Source organism: Helicoverpa armigera, chromosome 15, assembly GCF_030705265.1.
Source record: "Helicoverpa armigera isolate CAAS_96S chromosome 15, ASM3070526v1, whole genome shotgun sequence".
Taxonomy (NCBI): domain Eukaryota; kingdom Metazoa; phylum Arthropoda; class Insecta; order Lepidoptera; family Noctuidae; genus Helicoverpa; species Helicoverpa armigera.
In genome coordinates this window covers 7,483,950-7,509,525 of record NC_087134.1, presented here as the reverse complement: position 1 = coordinate 7,509,525, position 25,576 = coordinate 7,483,950, and the positions used below count along the sequence as shown (strand labels likewise).

Sequence of the window (25,576 nt, the reverse complement as noted above, 5' to 3'; positions counted from 1 at the left end):
AAAAATATCGTCATTCCAGATTCAGAAGTTTTTTTTGCAATCCAAATTTTGCATCCCGTTTAAGAGCAGTTAACAGTGCCACTTTTTCTTGAAACAGGTGGATTCAGAGACTATATTTTTTGCAACTATGATTTATATGCAACAACTACTCTATTTTTGCTAAGTTGGTAAATAATTAATGTAATATTTTACCCCAAATAATACCAGGTGAAAATTCCCTGCAAGCTACGTACAAGCAACTGAAAATGGTGGAGAAAGAAATACAGTTCTTAGTAGACCAACTGGAAGCTTTTGATCTGTTCCCACTTCTGAGGCCTGAGAACTATGTAGACCCTAGGACCGACCTACCTGATCCCTCCTGGCTTTATCCTTGCAAGGTAAGATACCATTTACTTTAGAAAACTGATGTATCATACCGATAGTGGCAAAGCAATCGCTATTCACAAAAGTAATGCCTCATTTTAAATGTCTCTATTTGAGATTTTTACCGACAATTTTAAAGAAATGTATTTTTTTAAAGTTTAGTGCCTCGAGCTTTTCATAATTACACCAACAAGTTTGTCATGTTGTAATTCCAATAACAAATATTTGAAGTTTATTGTTGGATGATGTAATTGGCCAATAAGAAAAAAACTCTATGGCCGCGCAGAAAAAAATACTTTAGACTTGCTAAAGTTGGTCTATTGTTTTATATTATTTAACTTAACAGTGTCGTTAACTTTGGACTAGGTCATGGTTAATCCTTCATGGTTTTCTGCCTTCATAGGCCTATTTCGTGGAAGTAGAAAACGAGCGCCTAGAGCGCGTAGCAGCTCTCTCTCGCATCTACGACCGCATCGGACCTATCCTGATGAAGCTGGAGTATTTGATCCTGGGTACCAGTACTGGCACGTCTAATGTTATGAACGCGTATTATACGCATTGGGAGAAGAAGATCTTTATGTGTCTTGTCAGGTAAGTTCACAAAATATTAGGAACCTTTTCAAACGGCTTCAAAAAAGGGGCTTTTAGTTTGATCTGTATTTAAAAGGTGTTTGTAGTGCCATCCTTGTCTTAAGGTAAGAGAATAAAAAAGACATCGGGAAGTCTACACAAACGCAAAACTAGTATATCTTGAAGTTAAGGTATACTGCTTGCAATATCCCATGTATTGATATGGGATATCGATGAGACAGTATCTACCTTGATAATTTCTCGGTTTACTTACACTAATTATATTTCTCTGTCAGATTGACGTTGGAAAACTTAGAAGACTTCCAACAGATGCTCAGTGAAAAGGTGCCGATGTTCCAAGTGGATGCCGTCCTAGTGCCTCCTGATATCACCATGAGGCCCACGCAGACTGAAGTGTGCAATATACTCGGTTATGATGTCAAACATTATCTGAACAGGTGAGCTCTTCATCCTCTGCCTAACTTGGTGTGCCAGACAGGGTCCATAAGGGTGCGGCTCCAGTGAACCTGAGAAGAGTGGAGCGGAGAGGAGACGTGTGGGGATCGACCAATCACATTACATGAAATCCACATCTCGACTCCGCTCCGTTTCAATGCCAATGGAAATAGTCAAGATATATTAAAGATTTACTAATCATTTATTTAAAATATTAAACACCTGACTTTGTACAGTTGCATCCAAAAAGTTTTTAAATAGTTATCGGCACGAATCTTGAGCTCTGACCTTTACCTGCGCAGAAGTGATTTATCAGGTCCCTTTTGTGGTATGAAGTGAGGCGCGGGGGCGGGCTAAAGCGGTGATTGGCCCGCAGTGAATCGCGTCATAGCCGTCACTCAGGATTGTTTCTTTGCTAATAAATCACTTCTGCGCAGATGTAGGTCAGAGCTCAAGATTCGTGCCGATAACTATAACAGTCACCATCCCTATCTATTCCTTCTCAGGCTAACATCATTCCCTCGCTGGATGAAGAAGACCTGCCTCTCCTGCCCTCCCCAGCGCATCGAAGAGGCAACAGGGAACGAGTTCTATACCTTCTCATTCTTCGAGGATATACTCCGAGTGGCCGCCATTAATGATATCACGCTGCTGATTCAGGACACCATATTTAGACTCACTACGGATATCTGCACTTATATAACGAAGTAGGTTTTAGTTTTTATTTTCATGGTGTAAAAATATGCGGAAATCAAAGTGTCCAGTGAACACTGAAAAAAAATAATTAGTCTTTTATCAAAAGGATATGGCTTTCCTGCGAACAGGATTTTGTTTAAAACTAAAATATTTGTTACCAAAGCCATTAATGGGACTTATCAAAAAGCCATTCTGTACTCTTGAAAAACTAGCATCCTTTGTCGATTTTAATCAATGCTTTTGTTCCTAGGTGGCAAAAATTCTCCCACCTCTGGTCTTTCGACAAGAACCTGTCCTGCGAAAAATACGTTCAGAAATACGATCAAATCTACAAGTACGACGAGAAATTCTTCTTCTTCGAGGATATAATAAACGATTTGCATGCCCACGTGAAATTTGTGGATATCGGAGCCATTCGAGTTAATTTAAGGCCTGTTATAAAGCAAGTGCAGGATCACGCGGAAGAATGGAAGACTATATTAGGAGCGTGCATCGCAACTAAGACTAGAACTAGCATGCATGACCTGAAAACTCAGTTGGAGGTGAGTTTTGGACTACAGTTAAAACCAAGCAACTCTGCCTAATCTAAGGCTTCTGTTAAGGCAATCTTTACAAGTATTCCCTATTTAAACAAGCTATTTTCTTCGTGTCCATCTCCAGCCTATTTTGGCCGCTAGCCATAAGCATATCTGTTACTGTCCTCTTTCGAAACCTTTACATCCTAGTATTATATCCTAGCAAGGAGACCACTACATCACCCACTTGATTGTTATAATTTTCGGAACTACCCTCCTCGTTAATGTGTTACATTATGCTACAATATGTTTTACTTTATTTCAATAAAGATTATTTATTATTATTAATTTATATTATAGTGATGAACCTGATACTTTACATAGTTGAATCGTGATGAACCTGTTATATGTTCTTAGACCCTTCGCATGACAGTAAACATGAACATCAAAGGTCTGGAAGACTTTAAGCTTGTGATGGCTACAATCACTCAAGTGCAACAGATGACGGTCACCGCCGAGTGCAAGTACAAGAACATGCAAGAGATATTCCATATGTTGAGACAGCACAATATTTTGGTATGTACATATTCTCATGTTCAAAACTGCTTGCTGAAAGTCGCTCGAGTATCTGCGCAGAAATAATAGTTAAGCTACATTTAACTGTTCCTTATTTATTGGTTCATGAACAACATTAACACTTTTCGAGTAAAAAAACGATATAGAAATTGTTGGGAGTTAGTGGTGAGCTCCCATTAAGTTTGGTTTGTACCTGTCCCATATCTATTTGGGAGATTAAAGGGACCACCTTCATATTATTTATTTGCATTCCACAATGTATAAACGTAGGTAAAGTAGGTGTTACAGTTTGGCTTAGAGCTAGGTACATTGTGGACCCTGTAGGGCACAGCTAAATAAAATAACACTTACTTATCCGGTTAACTTATTGATCAGGTATCCGACGAAGATTTAATATTTGCAAAAAATCTCGAAGCTTCATGGGGCAGTCTTTACCAAACCACGTTGTTCCGCGCGGCAACGTTAGAGAAGACTAAAGAGAAGTTCTCTAAGATGAACGTCGTAGAGATAGCTAACTTCTTAAAGGAGCTCGACGATTTTGTGGAGAAGTTTGATACTGAAGGCCCAGGAACTGTCGGGGATGATATGGATAGAGGAAGCTTGCTTATGGAGGTATGATGTTAATTGTTTTTGGAAGATCCCTTGTACTTTGGGTTAACTTTCTCGTAATTACGAAATAGTTATCATTTGCCTAGCCTCTTCTCTACTATATTGGGGTCGGATATAAAAACAAAATCAATAGTTTATATGAACAATATAAAATGAAGAAATGGAGTTGTCGTTTTTATCTTTTCTCTTTTTTGAATTCATGTTTTTTACGATGATTTTAAACTTCACATAAAATTTCTAGTACATTTTTATCACTAGGAATACAGCAAATACTTCGACGAGCTTGAAAACAGAAAGAAACTGCTCCAAGCAGCCGAACAACTCTTCGATAATCCTCTGGCTGACTTCTCGAACTTCAACCGCGCGAGAACCGATTTTGGTTTCATGGAGTCAATATACAAGATATACAAGTCACAGAAGTATGCGAGAGAGATCTGGTCGAAGACCTTATGGGCTAATTTGAACCCACAGGCTCTTGTGGATGGTATTGAGCAATTCTTCAAAGAATTCAGGTGAGAATTATTTATATTATTTTGGTTCTTAACATCCTGGTTTCTTGGTCCTGTTTTACTTGGGATATTTACATAAGACCCTTCCCACTATGGGTGCAATGTTAGGGCTCGTCAGACTTCTATTAATCAAATTCCACTTTTGTTCCTTCTGAAGACCTTTAGCCCTCTTGACCCTTGGTAATATTCCGTGGGTCATGGCTGTTTGATCTGATATCAGGATATTACGAACGTCTGTTGAAAGGATTCCCAAGCGTTGTACATCAGACGGTTTAATTGACTAAAATTCCTTTGTACAGGAAATTACCTAAAATCATTCGACAAACGCCAAGTGGCATGATGTTGGACCTCAAGATGAGGCAGTTCAAGAATGTAGTTCCGTTGATGGTGTCGCTGAAGAACGAGGCCATGCGTGAGAGGCATTGGAAAGAACTTATGCATAAAACCGGTAAGAGCCTTATCACCTAAAAAATTATAAAGTTACTGCAGTCCGTCAATTTTCTTTCAAGGATTTTTGACTTTGTCAAATGAAATTAGCTGACATTAATGTTAATGTTATAAATATTTTTTTCAGATACATAAAATTGTATTAACCTCATATAAAATTCTGGTTGTTGTTATTTCAGGCCAGGATTTCGACATGTCTCCGGATCGCTTCACGTTGGAGAACATGTTTGCTATGGAACTGCACAAGTATCAAGATGTCGCTGAGGAGATTGTCAACCATGCTATTAAAGTAAGCTATATGTTATTCTTTTTATATTGGCGGCTATATATATCTTTGTATCATTTGTCAGATGGGTCATAAATTTTATTCCATATAATTTTGAGTTGATTAAGATTAGCTAAAAGAAAGACCATAAAATAGAAAGTTGCACTTTTTTCCTGCTTTGTTCCCAAGTTGTTTGGGGTCGGCGCAATATATTTTTAGTTTACATAAAAGTTGCAGTTCACCTGAAAAATTATACATATACTAGTGAGCTGCTGAGCCTGCGAACCTTACTCTCTTCTAATCATCAAGAACTTAACAATGCTTAACCTTTTATTCTTTCAGGAATTAGCAATCGAACGAGGCGTGAAAGACGTACAAGACACATGGGCTAGCATTGCCTTCACGGTGGCTCGGCACTTCAACCGCGGTGAAGACAGAGGGTATACGCTCAACCCCTGTGACGAAATCACTGTTAAACTGGATGATGATGCCATGACACTGCAGAGTATGGCTGCTTCGCAGTAAGTGGTGTTTATTTGCTGACTTGTGACTGAATCGCTAGTAAATTTTAAGGACTGCTGTAACATCATTCTATCTCTGTCACATTTATTCAATAGCTGCTACAAAAAGACTTTTAAATTAAATATAAGTAACGCTTAAGTATTTGATTATAAATTTGAACACGTGGTCTTGACCGTAGTATTTGATTAGAAACATGTAAAGGTGTAACTCGGCGATGCCTGTTAAAAGGACAATTTAAAAAGTTCTAATAAAAACGAAACGCAGTCGGCAACTGGACAATAAATATATCGAAAGTTGTTTTTTATCGATATCAAGTTATTTGACAAGTGCCACACTGTTTCAGTGACAACATGTTCACATTGTTCACCATTTTAGTCAATCCTCAATCCGTGCTAAATTTTTTTCTAGATTCATCGGTCCATTCCTCTCAGTGGTACACACGTGGGAGCGTCGTTTATCCCTCATATCGGAGGTGATAGAAGAGTGGATGGCGACGCAGCGCAAGTGGCTCTACTTGGAAGGCATATTCGTTGGTGGCGATATACGTACCCAGCTGCCTGAGGAGGCTAAAAAGTTTGATGATATCGACAGGTCCTTTAGGAAGGTGGGTACCTTATTCTTCGTAAAAGATTGTAAAACCCATGATGAGTTTATTTTGTTTGTAAACATTATGTCTTAAATGGTTTAATTCGAAAACGAGCTGATTCTTGCGGTATAAACCTCGTCCCGTAGGAACTTCTTTTCGTACCCGTATAAAATCTGCGACCGGAGATTGAGTAGCATCCCGAAATAATAATAATTATTCAAATTGGCTCAGTACCTACTTTCGAGCATTTCAGGTACAAAGATTTTCTTTGTTTGTAATATTTTGTGTTTTTGCTTAATTGTTTCAGATCATGTTGGATACAGCGAAAAGGCTGAATGTCGTAGATTGCTGCACCATGACTGGCAGACTGGAGGAGTTCATTAACCTCGGTCTTGGACTACAAAAGTTAGTATCGCAGTGTCATTTCAGATTATAAAGAACCAGCTTTCGCCAGCGGACACCGCTGGTCGCGTTCTGCGGGATCTACTCAACTCAAATAGCAAATAGCCTGTAGTTCCTCGATAAACGGGATATTTAACACTGCAATATTTTTTTGATTAATATCAGGAACTACTGATTCGATTTCAATCTAGCAAACACGTTCTTCAACTTCTTCGTTGTAAAATAATTAGTTTAGATGACTAAAAATCTAGATAAGGTTTACAGTGTTTTTAGTCGTCATAGTTTATACAATGTTATATAATTTTTTAGGTGCCAGAAATCATTGAACGATTACTTGGACTCAAAAAGACGCATATTCCCTCGCTTCTTCTTCATATCGACGGACGAACTGCTGTCTATTCTCGGCAGTAGCGAGTGCAGCTGTGTGCAGGAACATATGATTAAAGTTAGTAATATAATTATTTATTTCAGCTAAGGAAATAGAATATGTCTTTTATTAATATGAAAAAAAAATAGGTATATCAAATCAGTTGGTAAGTGACGGAGCTATGCGCTACCGAACAAAGGCAAACAAAATTCTAATTGAGAACTTAGTTTTTGTGAAGGTGGTTAAAAAGCTGGCTAATAAAATAAATACCTATGTATGTTTGCAAGATATGATGAAATAACTATATATTCCAGATGTTTGATAACATTCGTGCGTTGGATCTGTACGTAGATCATACCAATCGTCCCGTTGCTGCTAAAATGATATCTGCTGAAGCTGAGGTAAAGTTACATTATGTTATACTAGCTGTTCCCGCAGTTTTACTCACATCCCGTGGTTCGCTACCTCCCGCACCCAGATAAAATATGGTCTATGTTCACCGGGATAATTTTGCTTACTAATAGTGAAAGAATTTTACAAATCGGTCAAGTACTTTCAGAGCCTATTCATGTTAAACATAAAAATCTTTGCTCTACTACATATTATCAATACTTACAATGTAGATAGCTGAACCTAAACTGTCTGTAACTTTATGCATTTTAAAATATCGATATTCATTGAAGTCCCAAAGTCCGTCAAGCTAGTCCAAATGAGCAAATTATTATTTTCTCCTATAGGTAATGGACTTCCGTAAAGTAGTGTACACGGAGGGTCGCGTGGAAGACTGGATGAACTTGGTGCTCAATGAGATGAGGAACACCAATAAGTTTATCTCTAAGAAAGCTATCTTCTACTACGGGAAGAATTGGAAAGTGCCAAGGTTAGTAGAAAGATCATTTCCTTATTCATTGTTGTAAAATGTATTTATGACTATGTATGTGTTATGCGAACCAATATATAATCATCATCATCATCATCATCATCTCAGCCATAGGACGTCCACTGCTGAACATAGGCCTCCCCCTTAGATCTCCACAGATACCTGTTGGAATATATAATAATACAATAATATATAATAGATAGATATTATCTAATATGCTAAATCTATGTAAGAGTTTTTTGTCTCCAGTCTTGCCAAGGGGAAGTGTGTTGCCTGGGTAACGGGGTTGAAGAGGGCAGATAGGCAGTCGCTTCAAGTAAACTCTATAAAAGTAAAGCCTGGATGTCAACTCCAGCATATTGAGAAAAAACTAGGCAGATAGTCTAAGAGATTTTTTCCTAACTAGTTACTAAAATTAAGTTTTGTCTTTAATTTGGCTTCATATAAATTCTCTCAATCCTATCCTCAGGACTGACTGGATCATGGAATACCAAGGCATGGTGTGCCTGGCTGCTAACGGGGTGTGGTGGACGGCGGAGACCGAGGAGACCTTCATCCGCATCCGCAAGGGCAACAAGCGAGCTATGAAGGAACATCTCGCGCAGCAGAACGAACAGTTAGACGGACTGGTCGTTAAAGTCAGACAAGGTTAGTGATCAGTAGAGTTACGAATTGAGAGGAGACGGTCATCCGCATCCGCAAGGGCAACAAGCGAGCTATGAAGGAACATCTCGCGCAGCAGAACGAACAGTTAGACGGACTGGTCGTTAAAGTCAGACAAGGTTAGTGATCAGTAGAGTTACGAATTGAGAGGAGACGGTCATCCGCATCCGCAAGGGCAACAAGCGAGCTATGAAGGAACATCTCGCGCAGCAGAACGAACAGTTAGACGGACTGGTCGTTAAAGTCAGACAAGGTTAGTGATCAGTAGAGTTACGAATTGAGAGGAGACGGTCATCCGCATCCGCAAGGGCAACAAGCGAGCTATGAAGGAACATCTCGCGCAGCAGAACGAACAGTTAGACGGACTGGTCGTTAAAGTCAGACAAGGTTAGTGATCAGTAGAGTTACGAATTGAGAGGAGACGGTCATCCGCATCCGCAAGGGCAACAAGCGAGCTATGAAGGAACATCTCGCGCAGCAGAACGAACAGTTAGACGGACTGGTCGTTAAAGTCAGACAAGGTTAGTGATCAGTAGAGTTACTAATTGAGAGGAGACGGTCATCCGCATCCGCAAGGGCAACAAGCGAGCTATGAAGGAACATCTCGCGCAGCAGAACGAACAGTTAGACGGACTGGTCGTTAAAGTTAGACAAGGTTAGTGATCAGTAGAGTTAGTGTTGAGAGGAGACGATCATCGCAAGGGCAACAAGCGAGCTATGAAGGAACATCTCGCGCAGCAGAACGAACAGTTAGACGGACTGGTCGTTAAAGTCAGACAAGGTTAGTGATCAGTAGAGTTACGAATTGAGAGGAGACGGTCATCCGCATCCGCAAGGGCAACAAGCGAGCTATGAAGGAACATCTCGCGCAGCAGAACGAACAGTTAGACGGACTGGTCGTTAAAGTCAGACAAGGTTAGTGATCAGTAGAGTTAGTGTTGAGAGGAGACGATCATCGCAAGGGCAACAAGCGAGCTATGAAGGAACATCTCGCGCAGCAGAACGAACAGTTAGACGGACTGGTCGTTAAAGTTAGACAAGGTTAGTGATCAGTAGAGTTAGTGATGAGAGGAGACCTTCATCCGCATCCGCAAGGGCAACAAGCGAGCTATGAAGGAACATCTCGCGCAGCAGAACGAACAGTTAGACGGACTGGTCGTTAAAGTCAGACAAGGTTAGTGATCAGTAGAGTTAGTGATGAGAGGAGACCTTCATCCGCATCCGCAAGGGCAACAAGCGAGCTATGAAGGAACATCTCGCGCAGCAGAACAAAACGAAGAAAAAGTAATATTGTACAATTTGGATAAATATATATGAGTTCTAAACTAAGTTTTCCGCAGTAGGCGCGAGTCATTATTTTTGCAACATTTTTTATTTCCCCACATCTTTTTCTCTTTTTGAAAACTCACAGTAATTTCAAAGGTTGGGGCTATTAATATGCAATTCGTGTAAGTTTGGTGTTATGTAAAAAAAATAATACTTCAAAATATTATTTATTTCTCAGATCTATCATCAAACGACCGTCTAAAGTTCCGCACAATAACGACAATCGATGTGCACGCTCGTGATATTATCGAAGGCTTTGTGCGTGACAACGTTACTGAGGCCAGCGAGTTCGAGTGGGAGAGCCAACTGCGGTTCTATTGGTTGAAGAGAGATGATAATCTGTGGATAAGGCAGTGCACAGGTTAGTTGTATTGTAAAGATTTGGAGCTCGAGTTATTTCATGAAGAGGCAATGCCTTTGCAAATGGTAGAAAGTTTGAAAAAGTTATGGAAGGATGTAATCCATCGGAAAAGAAAGAGAATACGACAAAAAATATAGGAAAATTAAATGAAAAGCTGTTTTCCTTACTGATGTTTTCCTAGATTTTTCTTATCTTCACGTCAAGCTGTCCTATTTTCCAAGATCCCCGAGCTATCATGATGGTTGGACGCTGTTCCAGAAGGTTTATTCCTTCTTTTTTCCGCTGCCAGGTATCTTCGAGTACGGCTACGAATACATGGGCTTGAACGGTCGGCTGGTGATCACACCGCTGACGGATCGCATCTACCTTACCATTACGCAAGCCCTTACCATGCAATTGGGTGGCGCACCTGCAGGTAAGATACACTTTAAAAATGAGCCCACCAACCGAAACTACCTATATTCTATTATAACCTATCTTGTGTCGTTTAAATGACGATCACATTGTTTAACGTTCGGAATGGATATCTATAAGTTATCAGTAGTAGTATCTTATTTACACATGTATGTATTTACATAGAATTGTCATTTTTTTTTTTGTTACATAATTTTATTATTTTTTGTACCTGATCATTATCTCCCTTTAACCCGATGATTGGCTGGTAGAGAATTCCTTGTGGCATTAATCAGCCAATGTACCATTTTTGTACATAAAGTATAAATAAATAAATATGTATCAACATTTGTTTATTTATTCAAAAATTTATTAATAGCATCTGGAAAGTTCTTTACACATTAGATTATTCTTAATTACTATGTAATACCATTCCCAGGTCCCGCCGGCACCGGCAAAACAGAAACAACGAAAGACCTCGCAAAAGCGCTAGGTCTACTCTGCGTGGTAACGAACTGCGGTGAAGGCATGGATTTCCGCGCAGTCGGGCAGATCCTCGCCGGGCTCTGCCAGTGCGGCGCCTGGGGATGTTTCGACGAGTTCAACAGAATCGATATATCGGTGTTAAGTGTGATTTCTACGCAGCTGCAGTGTATTAGAAGTGCCTTGTTGATGAAGCTGAAGAGGTTTACTGTAAGTTATATTACACTTCTTGCAAATATGTTTGCTGTGAATGTTAGCGGTTTTACACTAGCCTGCATGGGCACAGCATCACAGACATCCCTAAAGGCGATTTCAGTAGAACATAGGAATTATTTTGTAAGACCTCCCAGATAAGCAAAAGCACTATGACAACAAAACAGGAAAAAAATCTACACTTAGACGTTCAATAGGTCACTAGTATTCCATTTTAGACTAGATATTCGGTTATTATCATTATGAACATAAAACTCCCTTCCTCAGTTCGAAGGTCAAGAAATAGCAATGGATAGCAAAGTAGGCATCTTCATCACCATGAACCCAGGATACGCTGGCCGCACGGAGCTACCGGAGTCAGTCAAGGCGTTGTTCCGACCTGTAGTGTGCATCTTACCGGATTTGGAGATGATATGCCAGATTTCACTGTTCTCTGATGGATTCCTTACTGCTAAGGTTAGTGGTTTTAAGATAAGTTTGGAAGTACACTGATTTATAAGATTAACGTAATGCTGACGAAACAAGACTTTTAGATCCTGGTATATAAGCATTGACTGTCCTCAAGTAAATAGAGCATAAGACTAATGGTTTTTACCCGGCTTTATAACTAAAAATAATAGTTCTTAGTTAACTACGGAACCCTAATGAACCTGATTTAGTGATTTCTGAAGTTGTTTTGGCTCTCAAAGATATTATCATTCTATAACCAAGTTACAAGCCATGAGTTTGTCGATATTCCTATTATTGATACTATTATGCCGTTTAATCTGAAAGATGACATGAATGAGAGGGAGAGTCAGTATGACAAGTGACAGGAATTAACAAGGCAGGAAGAAGAAGGAATTTCACATTCTCCTAGGTGGTGCTACATCTCTTAACACTTTCTACATATACCTACAGGTGCTAGCCAAAAAGATGACGATGCTATACCACGTGGCTCAGCAGCAATTATCAAAGCAGTCGCACTACGACTGGGGGCTGCGGGCGCTGACGGCCGTGCTGCGCATGGCGGGCAAGCTGCGCCGCGACTCGCCCGGACTCAGCGAGATCATGGTGCTCATGAGGGCACTCAGGTTTGTCAAGTTCCCAGATACCATGGTGCAAGTTCCCAGATATCCAGGTGGAAGTTCCCAAATTGAATTTTCTTGTAGGCTAAAACCTTTAAGCTGGCTCTCCTAGTGTTGGGTTCTTATGTGTCAGTTCCTAGTTTCCAGTTACCAGTTCCTAGATCAGAATTTCAAGTTAAATGTTATTTTAAAATGGACAAGAATGCCATTTATTGAATGAAAATTAGTTCATACATTACCGATTTAGCCATGTGTGTGAAAAGAGGCAAAACATAATACCTACCTATTATTTAATAGCAAGGTAATAATACCTAATATGTAACCCAGTGACGATTAAATGGGGCACTTGACCTAAATTTCACTTACATACCTTTATTTTACTTTTTACATCGGCGTTAAAAAAACAAATTCATCCCACAGAGACATGAACCACCCGAAATTCGTTTTCGAAGATGTTCCACTCTTCCTGGGTCTGATCAAGGACTTATTCCCGGGGCTGGAATGTCCGCGAGTGGGGTACCCGGACTTTAACGCGGCTGTCACTGAAGTGCTTGAGAAAGATGGCTATATTGTGTTAGCCCATCAGGTTAGTAGATGATAGTAGATAGAAGTAGGTGTTTTGAAATATCTAGTGCTATTTTTTGTCCGCGGTTTGGCCAAAGTGCCGATGGAACTACTTTCAGCGCATAGATAATATTAGTAGTATATACATAATAGCCTACAGTTATTCTGATGTGTAACTTATACTACTGCCAAGTTTCGTCTAAATCTATCCAGTAGTTATAACGTGAAAGGGTAGAAAACATATACGGTATATCTTTACGAACCTTCGCATTTATAATATTAGTTGAATTATCATAGCGTTTTGTGTTTGAATGACAAAATAAGATTCAGAATATTTGCCAGTTTTTGTACACGCGTCCCTTAAGCGATTGCCATAAAAAAAAATTGTTTAGTGGCTGCATCGTGAGGAAGTGACAGACTAATGTTCCTTTTGGTGCCCTTTATGAACCTGGGCCACTGTGATTCATGATTTTTTTTGCTATAGGTTGACAAAGTTGTGCAATTATACGAGACGATGATGACTCGTCACTGCACCATGCTGGTGGGGCCCACTGGAGGTGGCAAGACTGTCATACTGCAGACGATAGTCAAAGCACAGACCTTGCTGGGCTTGCCTACTAAGCTTACTGTGCTTAATCCTAAGGTATTGCAATAATTAACAAACCATTATTTGCATATCTAGCCTAATGTTCTAAATCATTCTAATTGTTAAATGGCCCCTCATGCATGAGCACTGTGATTGCATCTGTAGCAAATATTTGCTTCCACCGTTTTCTGTTCAATGCATCTGTATTAGCCTTATTTTGGAGATGAAGGCGTGTTCTACTTGAACGATCCATCTTGTTGGGAAACGGTCCTGTGGTCTTTTACAGCCTACAATAACGATTTCATATCATCTACCTTATGTTTTCAATAACACTGTTGGTATTCCTTTGACAATATTGTAATTCCTAGGCTTGCTCGGTAATCGAGCTATACGGAATTCTGGATCCTGTGACCAGAGATTGGACTGATGGCTTGTACTCTAAAATATTCCGAGAAATGAACAGGTAAGTCACACAAACCATCACTAGTACACTTGTGTGGGTAATATAATTTCAGGGATGTTGAATAAACCCTAAAAAGTCTTTCCCCTTTATAAATAAATACGGAGTAGGTATAGTTAATCCCAGTGTAAACGGATTAAAATAATAGTTGTTCCTTTTTTATTCCTTGGTGTTATACCAAGTATTTTTATTTATCAGGGGGTTTGTTTTAATTTTGAGACCCCACAAAATTACTTTAAACAATTATCATGTACCAGGCCAGCAGAAAAAGACGAACGTCGCTACTCTCTCTTCGACGGTGACGTAGACGCTCTCTGGATCGAGAACATGAACTCCGTAATGGATGACAACAAACTCCTTACTTTGGCCAATGGAGAGAGAATCCGTTTGGCTCCGTACTGTAACCTACTGTTCGAAGTGGGAGATCTGAACTATGCGTCGCCTGCAACCGTGTCCAGAGCTGGTATGGTGTTTGTGGATCCGAAGAATTTGGGATACCAACCTTATTGGGATAGGTAAGCCATTTTTTACGGCAAAATTGAAAGGTCTTCCTAAATATATGAAAATACAATGCTAAATTATCATAATATTGTACCTAGATGGAATACATAAAATTCCAATAAATAGGGATGATTGATTGACTCCTTACAATTTTTGACTACCTAAATGTAAATCCACAACGTACCTCATTTATTTTATTTTTATTTATTTTTTAGGTTCACCCACGAATGCTTACTCATCTTTTAAGATACGCTTATAATTTTCCTATATAAATATTAAATAGGACTTTTTTTCGGATCATAAATTAATTATAACTTCTGAAGGATTCAGGTAACTACTAACATACGAGTCTTTTTACCCAGATGGCTGCGTGGACGCAACAACGACGAAGAGCGCGAACAACTAGACGGTATGTTCGACCACTACGTGACAGGAGCTATCAACTACATCGTGTTCGGCATGTTTGGCTTACAGCAACAGACGCCCTTGAAGACTATTGTGCCGCAAACACCGCTTAATTTGGTCAGTGGGGTTTAAAATCATCATCAATCTAAAAGTCAGTTGTTTTTATTTTAAAAAGGCCTACAAAATCTCTTTCAAAAAGTAAAGCTAGTTGCATGGTTCTAAGCTATTGTATCAGCTAATTGCTGCCCACTGCTTAGATTAGGTATCTTGCTTTTTTTTGTGGAGTTCAATATAAAAGTAATACTGAAGTTCCGAGATTTCCAACATGTCAGTAAAAAATTGCAGATATACACGACGATTTTATCGCTACTTCTGTAATTGCGGTCGATGCATCATCGATCTACATATTTTAAAGACGTCATACATTTTTAGATCCTTCCACCTTCTCCCAAATGGCCTTTACCAAACTCTTGAGTCTGATGTTTTCTTATTTATGGCGTTAATCTGTTATTGGTAATAGGTGGTACAACTATGCTACATGATCAGCGGCTTGCTGCCGAACAGAGAGGATGCTAACGAAGAAATTGACAGGACTGTTGTCGAATGCGTTTTCATGGTGGTAAGTGTAGACTATCTGGGGCTTTTATATCCGAGAGCGCAGATAGTTTTTCGAAAGCAGTAAATAGCTAATTAAGAAATAACTAATTAGTAAATCTTATTCTCATTCAAATTAATAGTAATAAAAAAAATTGCCAGGTCAAAATCCTCTATTTATAATTTTACCGCTAACGTGACACCCGCACTAGAGAAATCTATTTATCAGATAATTGAAACCATATGTTTTATTACTTAAGACTTTCAAGGTAACGTCGTATCAATGTTACGTGCTCTAAATAAATGTTTTTTTTTTACATTCACTTTCATTTATTTATGGCAACTAATTTTGATACAAAAAATGTCGGGGGCGTAGCTCAGATGGTAGAGCGCTCGCTTAGCATGCGAGAGGTACCGGGATCGATACCCGGCGCCTCCAATCGATGTTTTTTTAGATATGTAAAACTTGAACTTTGCAATATGTTACAGTTATAATCGGATGTACCTACAATTGAGTATTTACCTATATACACATAGTTTTAATTACTGCTTTCTTTCATCATATTAAGAACTAGAGAGCATCCCAAACATTATATATTTTTTAATATATAGTGATGTGCCACGACATTCCGATAAGAACTCTTTAGATTAGCAATTCGTTTGTTTCAGTCGATGTACAACAGCCTCGGGGCGGCCATTATAGATGACGGCCGATTCGATTTCGACGTGTACATCAAGAAAGCATGTCCAATGATGCTTGTTGAAGATACGATAGAGAAAAAAGCTACTACAAGTACGTTAATTAATAAGTATTTGGAGTATTATTGTAGCTAGATTTTGGAAGTTGAAATACATATGAAAATAATCATGTTTGCTCGGATTTACGTCACAAAAGTACACCGCCTGTAACGTTGGATGATATTCTTATAAAGGATATAAAAATCCTAGGATCTGAACTAGCGCAAGTTCCCTTTGAACTAAAAAATAGGTTAAAAATAGTTGCGCAAATTTTGCGCAATGTATATTGATCTTGCACAATTTGAAAAAAAGCGAGTGAAAGTAACAAAAAGCCAACGTCACGCGGTGTTCCCAGGCGGTCACCCATCCAAGTACTGACCGCGCCCGATGTTGCTTAACTTCGGTGATCGGACGAGAACCGGTGTATTCAACGTGGTATGGACGTTGGCGATATCTTGTCCATAAAATCAGTACAATTTGTAGGATTCCATAAATTACAAATGGAAGGGATTGATTATGCCAATAAAAATGCGTGTTCTATTCATATTTTTATTTTCCCATGTATTTATTTCACAAATATATTCTTAAATGTTCGATAAACATATTTTATCAAAATATTTATTAAAACTTTTCAAAATGTCACCCCTACAGAGCACTTCCCAATGGGCTTCGCATCCCTCTACGACTACTGCCTAGAACTAACCACCAAGACCTGGGAAGCCTGGGAGTGGCTCGTCCCGGAGTACATACACGACCGTGAGAAGAAATTCCCGGCAATATTAGTACCTACTGTCGACACGCTGCGGCTTACCTGGCTTATTAAGATCATGGAGAGCGTAAGTACTGACTAACTACGTAAGCATGATCAGACAATTAGCTTCTTAGAGCGGAAGACGAGAAAAGTTTCGCAAGCGCAATAGCAATTTGCATGTAAATATGTTGTTAAAAAAATATTTTAGAACACCGTATTTCTCCTATTTCGTTATTAGGTAACTTGTTCTTGTCATCTAATCATTAAAATCCATATTATTGAGATTATGTTTCTTATCTCAATTATTATCAATAGGTTGAACGGCCGGTGCTACTGGTCGGTGAAACTGGAACATCGAAAACTGCTATAATCACCAACTATCTTCGGGGATTACCTGCAGATAGATATGTAAGTCTATTATTGTAAATTATGAAGATAGTGGCTATCAATTACAGCCAAAATTTCGCCAACGTCCATACCACGTTGAATACACCGGTTCTCGTCCGATCACCGAAGTTAAGCAACATCGGGCGCGGTCAGTACTTGGATGGGTGACCGCCTGGGAACACCGCGTGACGTTGGCTTTTGTTATTTTTTATAAGTTCTTTTTTAATTTGTAACATTGCTCAAGATTAGCGCAACTATTTTTGCCATTTTTTTTTAGTTCAAAGGGAACTTGCGCTGCTTCAGATTCCAGTATATTTATGTCCTATATAAGAATATCATCCAAACATAATATTGTTATACTGACCTTATTTGAGTTATTTCCTTAACAGACGTCACAACCAGTGTACATACTTTTGTAACGTAAATCCGAGCAAACATATAATATGCATGATATATTAAAAACAATCAAGTGCTTCACGGTAGCTATACAAGAATTATAACAGATGGTTATGTAAATTGAAATATTAAAAAAAAAACACAAATTAGGAGCATACTGTCATTTAATTTATGTTTTAGTTCACTTTTTATTTTTAAGCATATTTCAATAAATAATTACCTCCGTTCGTTTAGCAGCTCTCTTCAATATTAGTGCAAGAGACTGCTACTTTAATTTCATTCACCTTGTTAATATTTCGAGCTCACCCAGCTATTTAAAACCGTGTCACACACTCGGAAGCACTATTTCGAAATTAAACTGGTCCTAAGATACGTCACTATCACTCGCCGAACCGAACGGCTATTTCGATCTACTTTCATATCGGGGGCGTAGCTCAGATGGTAGAGCGCTCGCTTAGCATGCGAGAGGTACCGGGATCGATACCCGGCGCCTCCAAATTTCTTTTTGTGGATTGATTAAATAATACTTCACGACTAAAAAGAAAAATAGTATAGGCAGATTCAATGACATTTTAAGTCCCTCATAAAATGGCCAAATTGGTTAAAAAATTAAATACTTATTTATAATTAAATTGTTTAAAAAAATGTTATTTGGTATTAATTTCGTTTGCTTCGTTTTATTAAAAAAAAGGCTGAACGGATAATGATGAAAATGGAGTAACACAGTAGCGATGGAAATTTTTAATTATAAAAGTAGTATCGATACGATAGCTGAAGAGTGTATTTGCATTATCCCAGGATCTTCTGAACCAATTAGAATTTTTTTTTTCAAGAAAAGTTGTCGGCTACTATTTTTCTGAGTACGGGAAGAAGTGGCGCACGTTGGTAAAATCGTGGGAATCAACTGGTATATTATAAAATGAAGACCGGTATATTATCAGAATCAGAGCAATAGTACTCATAAATCTTAAATTCACAGATAGTTCAACAAATGAACTTCTCATCGCGAACATCTTCAATGGACGTACAGCGCAACTTGGAGTCTGTCGTCGAGAAGAGGACTAAGGACACCTTCGGTCCACCAGTGGGCAAGAAGATGCTGGTCTTCATCGATGATATGAACATGCCTATTGTGAGTATGGACAGAATAATAGTGAACTGCATGGTAGAATGAAGGTATGTTTATAAAATAACTCTTTCATGCGAAAGCTACTGGATGGTATTTTATAGAACTTGGCAATAATATAGCTATATAAAATATACATAGCTTAATATAAAAATCATATAATCCATGTGCGGGAAATAGTGCCATCGGGACACGACTGAAAAGGCGGGCGAAAGCTTGTAGATCCTTTAACAGCAGTGGCCTGCATTTCTGCAACTATTTGCAATTAGGGCAAAATAATGTAAAAATAGTGTTAAAAATTTCAATGAATATAAATTAATAATATAATAAAAAAAGCGTGGGGTGCATGGTGTCAATAGTTATAAATATTTTATTGACAGATATGAGTAGAGTGATTTTCATTTCGATAATATCTTAAAAAGCACCCCACGCTTTTTTTATTATATTATTAATTTATATTCATTGAAATTTTTAACACTATTTTCTTAATTGAAATTCATTAAAATTTATTTTGTATTTTTTAGTTCGGTTTTCTATAAAAAGCGTGTTTTTTAGTTTTTTTTAAACTATTATTTATTTTCTACTTTTTAGTTTGGATTATTTATAATAGCTTTTTAATTTTAAACTATTGCACGACTCATGATGCGAAGCATCAGAGAGTGCATAACGACCGAAAAAAAATTTTCGCCTTATTTTGGCAACTATTTTTAGTATTATAGCCTTGTTAGTATATAATTATAATTAATAAAAAACGACACCTACAAAATTAACATCGAGTCCTGCCTTATCGACTGTAGAGAAAAATTCTAGAAAATTTAAATTAATTTTCTTACCTTATCGACTATAGATGAAAATTATATTTAAATTAACAAAAAACATATTTTGCAAATTGAAAATTTATTTACAGCTTTTTGTGATACGAATAGTGGTCACTATCCATATTAGTGGAAAGTTCTCATCAATACAAAGAATATAAGCCCAAATACGAGGTATTTCACATGTCAGTTGTCGAGTTCCCTCGACCTTCTCTGATCTCCATCATCAGGTCAAATCCAAACCTTCCCTGTTGCAAGGGTCTCGTCAATACAAATAATATGAGCCCAAACACGAGGTACTTTACACATTCTGTTATCGAGTTCCCTCGACCTTCTCTGGTCTCCAGCATCAGGTCAACTCCAAACCTTCACTGTTGCAAAGGTCTCGTCAATACAAATAATATGAGCCCAAATACGAGGTACTTTACACATTCTGTTGTCGAGTTCCCTCGACCCTCTCTGGTCTCCAGCATCAGGTCAACTCCAAACCTTCACTGTCGAATAGTGTTTTTAGGCATACACCTGAGTATCAAGTTTTTACGCTATGTATGCCTACAACTTTCGAAGGTTGCCCTCGATTTCTCAGGGTTTCCATCATCAGATCCTGACCTGATGACTATGGGACCAACTGGCAGCAATTCCGCGTCGAACAAAAAAAGAATCACGTAAATCGGTCTATAAACCTCGGAGTAATCGATGTACATACATAGAAAAAAAACATACCGGCCGAATTGAGAACCTCCTCCTTTTTGAGAAGTCGGTTAAAAATGGAATAATTTTATCAAATTAGTGTATTGTCATCGGTCCTCAATAAATCTACAAAGTTTGAACGAAATCTGGCCATTTAAAGTGGGTCAAAATCGCGCCCAAAGAAGTCGGTTACAAACAAACATACAAACCTACAAACATACAAACATACAGGTGAAGCTAATAAAAAGCGTGTAAAAAGGAAATTTGGAGGCGCCGGGTATCGATCCCGGTACCTCTCGCATGCTAAGCGAGCGCTCTACCATCTGAGCTACGCCCCCTGTATGTTGTAATTCTATAAAGTACAACATAATACTCACTTATTGCACTCGGTTGATGACGAAACTATACTACAAGGTTTTTTTATATAAAACCAGTCAAACTGCATTGGACTTGGAAGGACTTTCTTTACATATTGTTTTTGGGTAACAAAATAGAACTTATACACAATAGCCTCATATGAAACGTTTAGTCTGAAAAAGTAAAATTCCGTTTTTGTTAATACTAGGAGGAGGTGGATGATCTGTTAAAAGAGCTGCTTTTAGGGGCAGTACGACTTGCCTCTTCATAAGAAAACTTGTATTTATATTGATCAGACGTGCAGTTACGCTCATCTTTAGAGAAACTATATGGTATGCTTAAACTCTAATTTCACCTGGAGAGACCTCTTTTGTATGCAAAAAACATATTATGGAGGCGCCGGGTATCGATCCCGGTACCTCTCGCATGCTAAGCGAGCGCTCTACCATCTGAGCTACGCCCCCGATATGCATTAGGTTAATAATTTAATCTTTGTATAAAACTATTGGTACGTACAGTCAGCAGAAATTGCTCAACAGTGGTATGTGCTCACGTACGTGAGGTTTGCCTCAGGCTGTCATGCCACACACTTCTACAAGTTTGCCTACAGTTGGAGCTGTTCATATTTTGTAAGGCAAAGTGTTTTCTATGGCGTGATCTCGTTCAAACTTGGATCTTATTTACTTTTCCCGTAAGATAAAGTCCAGGCTCCGAATCCAGCAGTTCCGAATTTTGTAAACTGTAAGATAAAGTCAGAAAACTATGCGTAAGAACACCTCTCTGCGGTGTAGAAATTAGTTGCGGCCACAACGCTATCTGCAGCAACAGCAGCTCATCACCCCTTCATACATTGTTTCGGGCATCACTAATGAGAAGCCGCCAACATTTCTTGTAGTATAGTATATAATTTTTTATGAAAGATGCCACTGCGGCACTACGCCCGCACCGTAAAACCCGCCATATGGACTAGGTATTCGTAAGTGTTAGGAAAGAGCGACAAGACAGAAAGAAAATCATGTCCCCTAAGCCACGAATTTGGTGATTTATATCAGCATTGTCGTAGGTCATGGCTTACAAGTTTATAGGTAGATCAAATAAAGAGTTATTTAAGTGTATTGCCTACTAAGCATTGATTAAGGTCATTTCGTCAGCCAGTGAAAGTGCTCTGATTACACACGACATTACGCATTGCATTGCTTTATTTATTCACAGTACATATCGGGGGCGTAGCTCAGATGGTAGAGCGCTCGCTTAGCATGCGAGAGGTACCGGGATCGATACCCGGCGCCTCCAAATGTACTTTTTATAATGTTTTCCTCTAATCGCTAATAAGTAATGGGAAGCTGTCCCCTGCAGTTAACATTTATTCATCATTTACTATGCACTTTTTATGCGTCCCGAAGGAACTTCTGCCTGCACATGGATAAAAAGTACCTTGTATAATATTTTGATACATAAACTATACTATTGCCATGTTTCATCAAAATTCATGCAGTACATTTTGCGTGAAAGAGTAACAAACATACCTACATACCCACATATGAACATTACAAACTTTCGCATTTATAATATTAATACGATGTATGCTTATGCTATATATACATATTTGGTTCCTCAACCTATCTTATATTCACAGGTGGACACATACGGCACCCAGCAGCCCATAGCCCTACTAAAGCTGTTGTTCGAAAGGAAAGGTTTCTACGACCGTGGCAAGGATCTCAACTGGAAGAACGTTAAGGATATCGGTTTTCTCGCCGCTATGGGCAAGGCTGGTGGAGGGAGGAATGATGTAAGTTTACCATAATGATTAAAAAACTTAGGTGCCTGAGAAACGTAAATAGACTGATTTACAAAAAAAAATATGGTTGATGTGCTTTATATATACTGACACTGATCTTGTGACGATTGGAAGTAAAAATATTGGTTTGGAGGCGCCGGGTATCGATCCCGGTACCTCTCGCATGCTAAGCGAGCGCTCTACCATCTGAGCTACGCCCCCGCTGTGTTTTGTTACTGTATATTGCCATACATATAACAATATTGCTATACATATAACAACTCAATGTACAGTAAAAGCGTAAATTACAAAATGTCACGTACAATACGTATCAATAGGCTCTTGGTGATATGTTTAACAATTATGCACTCCTTACTTAGGGAGTGAAATATATGTGTTATGGACCAATGAAGCATCGCTTCTGTCACGGCTCCGGTGCTGCGGGGCTCCGGCGGTCCCATGCGAGCTTATCGTCGCAGATGGTTTTCACGCTCACCACCGCAGCTTCGGCTTGCTGGCCGGCTCCGCCGGCCAGCCTCAGCCGCGGCGGCGAGCGTTTCAACTACCTGCGCCTCACCTCGCAGGCCGCCTCGCCCCTCCGCGCCTACGCGGTTTTGAATTGCACTCTAGGGGTAGGGCAGACAAGACTACGTGGAGTCGGTTTTGCAGCCATTCGTTTTCGTCACTAAGTTCAATTTTTAATACAATGTTTTGAATCCAAATTAAATTCGACCATAAAAAAAACGAGCCAAGAAAAATGAGATAAAAAAACTAGAAAATAAAAAAATAGTTACTTACCTGTCAACCTACGTAAGTGGTCCCGGTCATATTAGACTAAAATAAAACGTGGGACCCATTAACTATTGCTGTAGTACTTTCTTCTAGAGGTATAATAGGTGTGGATTGCATCGACTTACTATAATCGTAACTGGAGATTTTGACAATCAATAATAATCAGCCGTAGCGGCTTCACCAGCGAACGCCGAGCTCATGATCTACCAAAGTATAAAGATATGCTTTGCCATAGGTAGGATTTCAGAGGGCCCCACGTTTTTATTTTAGTCTAATATGACCGGGACCACTTACGTAGGTTGACAGGTAAGTAACTATTTTTTTATTTTCTAGTTTTCAGTGCACATAAGATAAAACCGTTTAACTTAAAAGTTTTTTTACCGATTTTTTATTTTCTAGTTTTTAGTATTTAATGAAAATGCCTACCGAATATTCCTTATTCTATTTAATTCATTTAGTGCATCATTATTACACGGTCTCTTACCTGACAATTTATTACAATGTAATTCCTCAATACATAGCCCTTCCAGATATTTTTTTTTTAACGACCCCAAAAATCATCACATGACCTCTCCTGCTGTGGGTCAGCAGCGGTGAGGGAGTGCCAGACTCTTGACTAAAAACCGTTTTGTTCCGTCGTAGGCCTTTTATGTACCAGGGCCGCGGTAACTCTTTCTAACAATCTCGCAGCCCAGGCAGGCCTTGGCCCTATTGGGCCCCGCTGGAGTTACCTACTGACAGTTTTCTACTTGTGAAGCCCTTTCATTTGATACCCATATTGGTGGAATTGATAAAAAATTGTTATCCTCCATTTTGTAGAGGCCGCCATCTTGGATTTTAATTTTATATAGTACATTGTATTCTACTGGTTGAGAACTTTCATTTGATACCCCTATTGATGGGATTGATAAAACCTACGTTATCCGCCATTTTGTAGCGGCCGCCATCTTGGATTTCATTTTTTTATAGTATATTGTATTCTGCTTGTTGAGCCCTTTCATTTGATACCCATATTGATGGGATTGATAAAATCTACGTTATCCGCCATTTTGTGCCGGCGGCCATATTGGATTTTCAATGTTATTGATATTACTATATTGTATTGTCATCGGAATTAAAGGTGTATACAAAATTTCAGATTAATCGGTTGACAGGAAGAGGGTGAAATTTGAATTACTAAATTTGACCCAAGAATGAATAAATAATAAAACAAACGGGGTGAGCTAAATAAAACCGTTTAAAAAACGAGGCCGAGTAAGTAAATCAGATGACAATTGCCCAATTAATAATTTTGTGGCTAGACTTGTAATTTTCCATTAAAATAGAACATATAATATAAAACAATAATCATAAAATATGTAGCAAGTAACAGGATTTATTTATTAGAACAACTGCCACCCTCGCACCGCATAAAATATAGCTTTATTATCAAATTGCCCAACTATCATGTAGCAATATAATAATGCCCGTACAATGTGATAAATAATGAAGTTAAGATAGTTATTAATCACTTGGCCCAATAAAGCTAGACATTATGCATAATGCTCGGGCATTATAAATAATGCCCGAATTAATCACATGGTCCATAACATATGCATAAGTTCTGAAAGGCTGGCTGCCTATTGGATGCCACTTCTTAGTATTGAACCCATTTAGATACAATTTGATACATATTAAGTCTTAGACATTAGACAGGTCTGAGCAGGATCAGGGGCTACTTTTTATCCGGGGGTGGTATTTAGTTCCTTTGGGAAGCAGGTGAAACTCCGAGGAACGACGAAGCTCGTACACAAATGTGCGCCGTAACAGAATGACAAAGAACGTTCACTAATATCATCACATATTCCATAACAGGTGGATCCTCGCTTCATATCAATGTTCTCGGTATACAATCTTCAGTTCCCGTCAGAGAACACGCTACGTCACATCTACGTGTCGATCCTTAGGGGGCACTTCGAAATATTCCCCGAAGAGATACAGAATATCGTCGATAAAATCGTGCAGATGACCTTGGATTTATATAAGGTAGGAAAACAAACCGTTTAAAGAGACTAGGCAGCTTAATTTACAGAAAAAATAAAGGATGTTTCTAGTGTTTCAGTGATGAGTAAAAAATATATTTGGAGGCGCCGGGTATCGATCCCGGTACCTCTCGCATGCTAAGCGAGCGCTCTACCATCTGAGCTACGCCCCCGATATGTACTGTCACTTTATATGCCTATACTTTAGTCGACTATCAAACCGGTATAATGTTGATTAACTTTTACTCTAAATGTCACGTACAGGCTCTTGTTTAAGTATAGCTCCAGGCATTAATAATTTAATTTTAACTCGAAAGAAACTTGACGATGTTCTCATTATAACC

At 38.7% G+C, this 25,576-nt stretch overlaps 1 protein-coding gene and 9 non-coding genes across 10 annotated transcripts in view; 5 read left to right on the top strand and 5 right to left on the bottom strand.

Moving 5' to 3' along the window:
* LOC110382257 (dynein axonemal heavy chain 10) overlaps nt 1-25,576 on the top strand; it is a 67,289-nt gene that overhangs the window by 11,991 nt on the left and 29,722 nt on the right. Inside the window, exons 24-57 of the mRNA XM_064038266.1 lie at nt 208-377; nt 767-954; nt 1,230-1,391; nt 1,896-2,096; nt 2,336-2,627; nt 3,018-3,176; nt 3,552-3,788; nt 4,044-4,297; nt 4,594-4,742; nt 4,921-5,030; nt 5,349-5,527; nt 5,937-6,132; nt 6,422-6,519; nt 6,826-6,961; nt 7,198-7,284; nt 7,621-7,763; nt 8,233-8,411; nt 9,931-10,113; nt 10,403-10,528; nt 10,946-11,199; nt 11,470-11,658; nt 12,103-12,275; nt 12,690-12,855; nt 13,318-13,476; nt 13,788-13,882; nt 14,137-14,394; nt 14,743-14,902; nt 15,306-15,404; nt 16,049-16,172; nt 16,769-16,953; nt 17,184-17,276; nt 18,631-18,783; nt 22,276-22,431; nt 25,066-25,236. Coding sequence (XP_063894336.1) covers nt 208-377; nt 767-954; nt 1,230-1,391; nt 1,896-2,096; nt 2,336-2,627; nt 3,018-3,176; nt 3,552-3,788; nt 4,044-4,297; nt 4,594-4,742; nt 4,921-5,030; nt 5,349-5,527; nt 5,937-6,132; nt 6,422-6,519; nt 6,826-6,961; nt 7,198-7,284; nt 7,621-7,763; nt 8,233-8,411; nt 9,931-10,113; nt 10,403-10,528; nt 10,946-11,199; nt 11,470-11,658; nt 12,103-12,275; nt 12,690-12,855; nt 13,318-13,476; nt 13,788-13,882; nt 14,137-14,394; nt 14,743-14,902; nt 15,306-15,404; nt 16,049-16,172; nt 16,769-16,953; nt 17,184-17,276; nt 18,631-18,783; nt 22,276-22,431; nt 25,066-25,236 — 5,684 coding nt within the window. The remainder of the gene's footprint in view (nt 1-207; nt 378-766; nt 955-1,229; nt 1,392-1,895; nt 2,097-2,335; nt 2,628-3,017; nt 3,177-3,551; nt 3,789-4,043; nt 4,298-4,593; nt 4,743-4,920; nt 5,031-5,348; nt 5,528-5,936; nt 6,133-6,421; nt 6,520-6,825; nt 6,962-7,197; nt 7,285-7,620; nt 7,764-8,232; nt 8,412-9,930; nt 10,114-10,402; nt 10,529-10,945; nt 11,200-11,469; nt 11,659-12,102; nt 12,276-12,689; nt 12,856-13,317; nt 13,477-13,787; nt 13,883-14,136; nt 14,395-14,742; nt 14,903-15,305; nt 15,405-16,048; nt 16,173-16,768; nt 16,954-17,183; nt 17,277-18,630; nt 18,784-22,275; nt 22,432-25,065; nt 25,237-25,576) is intronic.
* Trnaa-agc (transfer RNA alanine (anticodon AGC)) lies at nt 15,746-15,818 on the top strand. Its single transcript has one exon. It is a non-coding gene; the product is annotated as a tRNA-Ala (tRNA).
* On the bottom strand, nt 16,448-16,566 carry LOC135117916 (5S ribosomal RNA). Its single transcript, XR_010277241.1, has one exon. It is a non-coding gene; the product is annotated as a 5S ribosomal RNA (ribosomal RNA).
* Nucleotides 17,334-17,452, top strand: LOC126055582 (5S ribosomal RNA). Its single transcript, XR_007511542.1, has one exon. It is a non-coding gene; the product is annotated as a 5S ribosomal RNA (ribosomal RNA).
* Trnaa-agc (transfer RNA alanine (anticodon AGC)) lies at nt 18,075-18,147 on the top strand. Its single transcript has one exon. It is a non-coding gene; the product is annotated as a tRNA-Ala (tRNA).
* On the bottom strand, nt 20,548-20,620 carry Trnaa-agc (transfer RNA alanine (anticodon AGC)). Its single transcript has one exon. It is a non-coding gene; the product is annotated as a tRNA-Ala (tRNA).
* On the bottom strand, nt 21,031-21,103 carry Trnaa-agc (transfer RNA alanine (anticodon AGC)). The gene has a single exon. It is a non-coding gene; the product is annotated as a tRNA-Ala (tRNA).
* Nucleotides 21,860-21,932, top strand: Trnaa-agc (transfer RNA alanine (anticodon AGC)). The gene has a single exon. It is a non-coding gene; the product is annotated as a tRNA-Ala (tRNA).
* Trnaa-agc (transfer RNA alanine (anticodon AGC)) lies at nt 22,569-22,641 on the bottom strand. The gene has a single exon. It is a non-coding gene; the product is annotated as a tRNA-Ala (tRNA).
* Nucleotides 25,333-25,405, bottom strand: Trnaa-agc (transfer RNA alanine (anticodon AGC)). Its single transcript has one exon. It is a non-coding gene; the product is annotated as a tRNA-Ala (tRNA).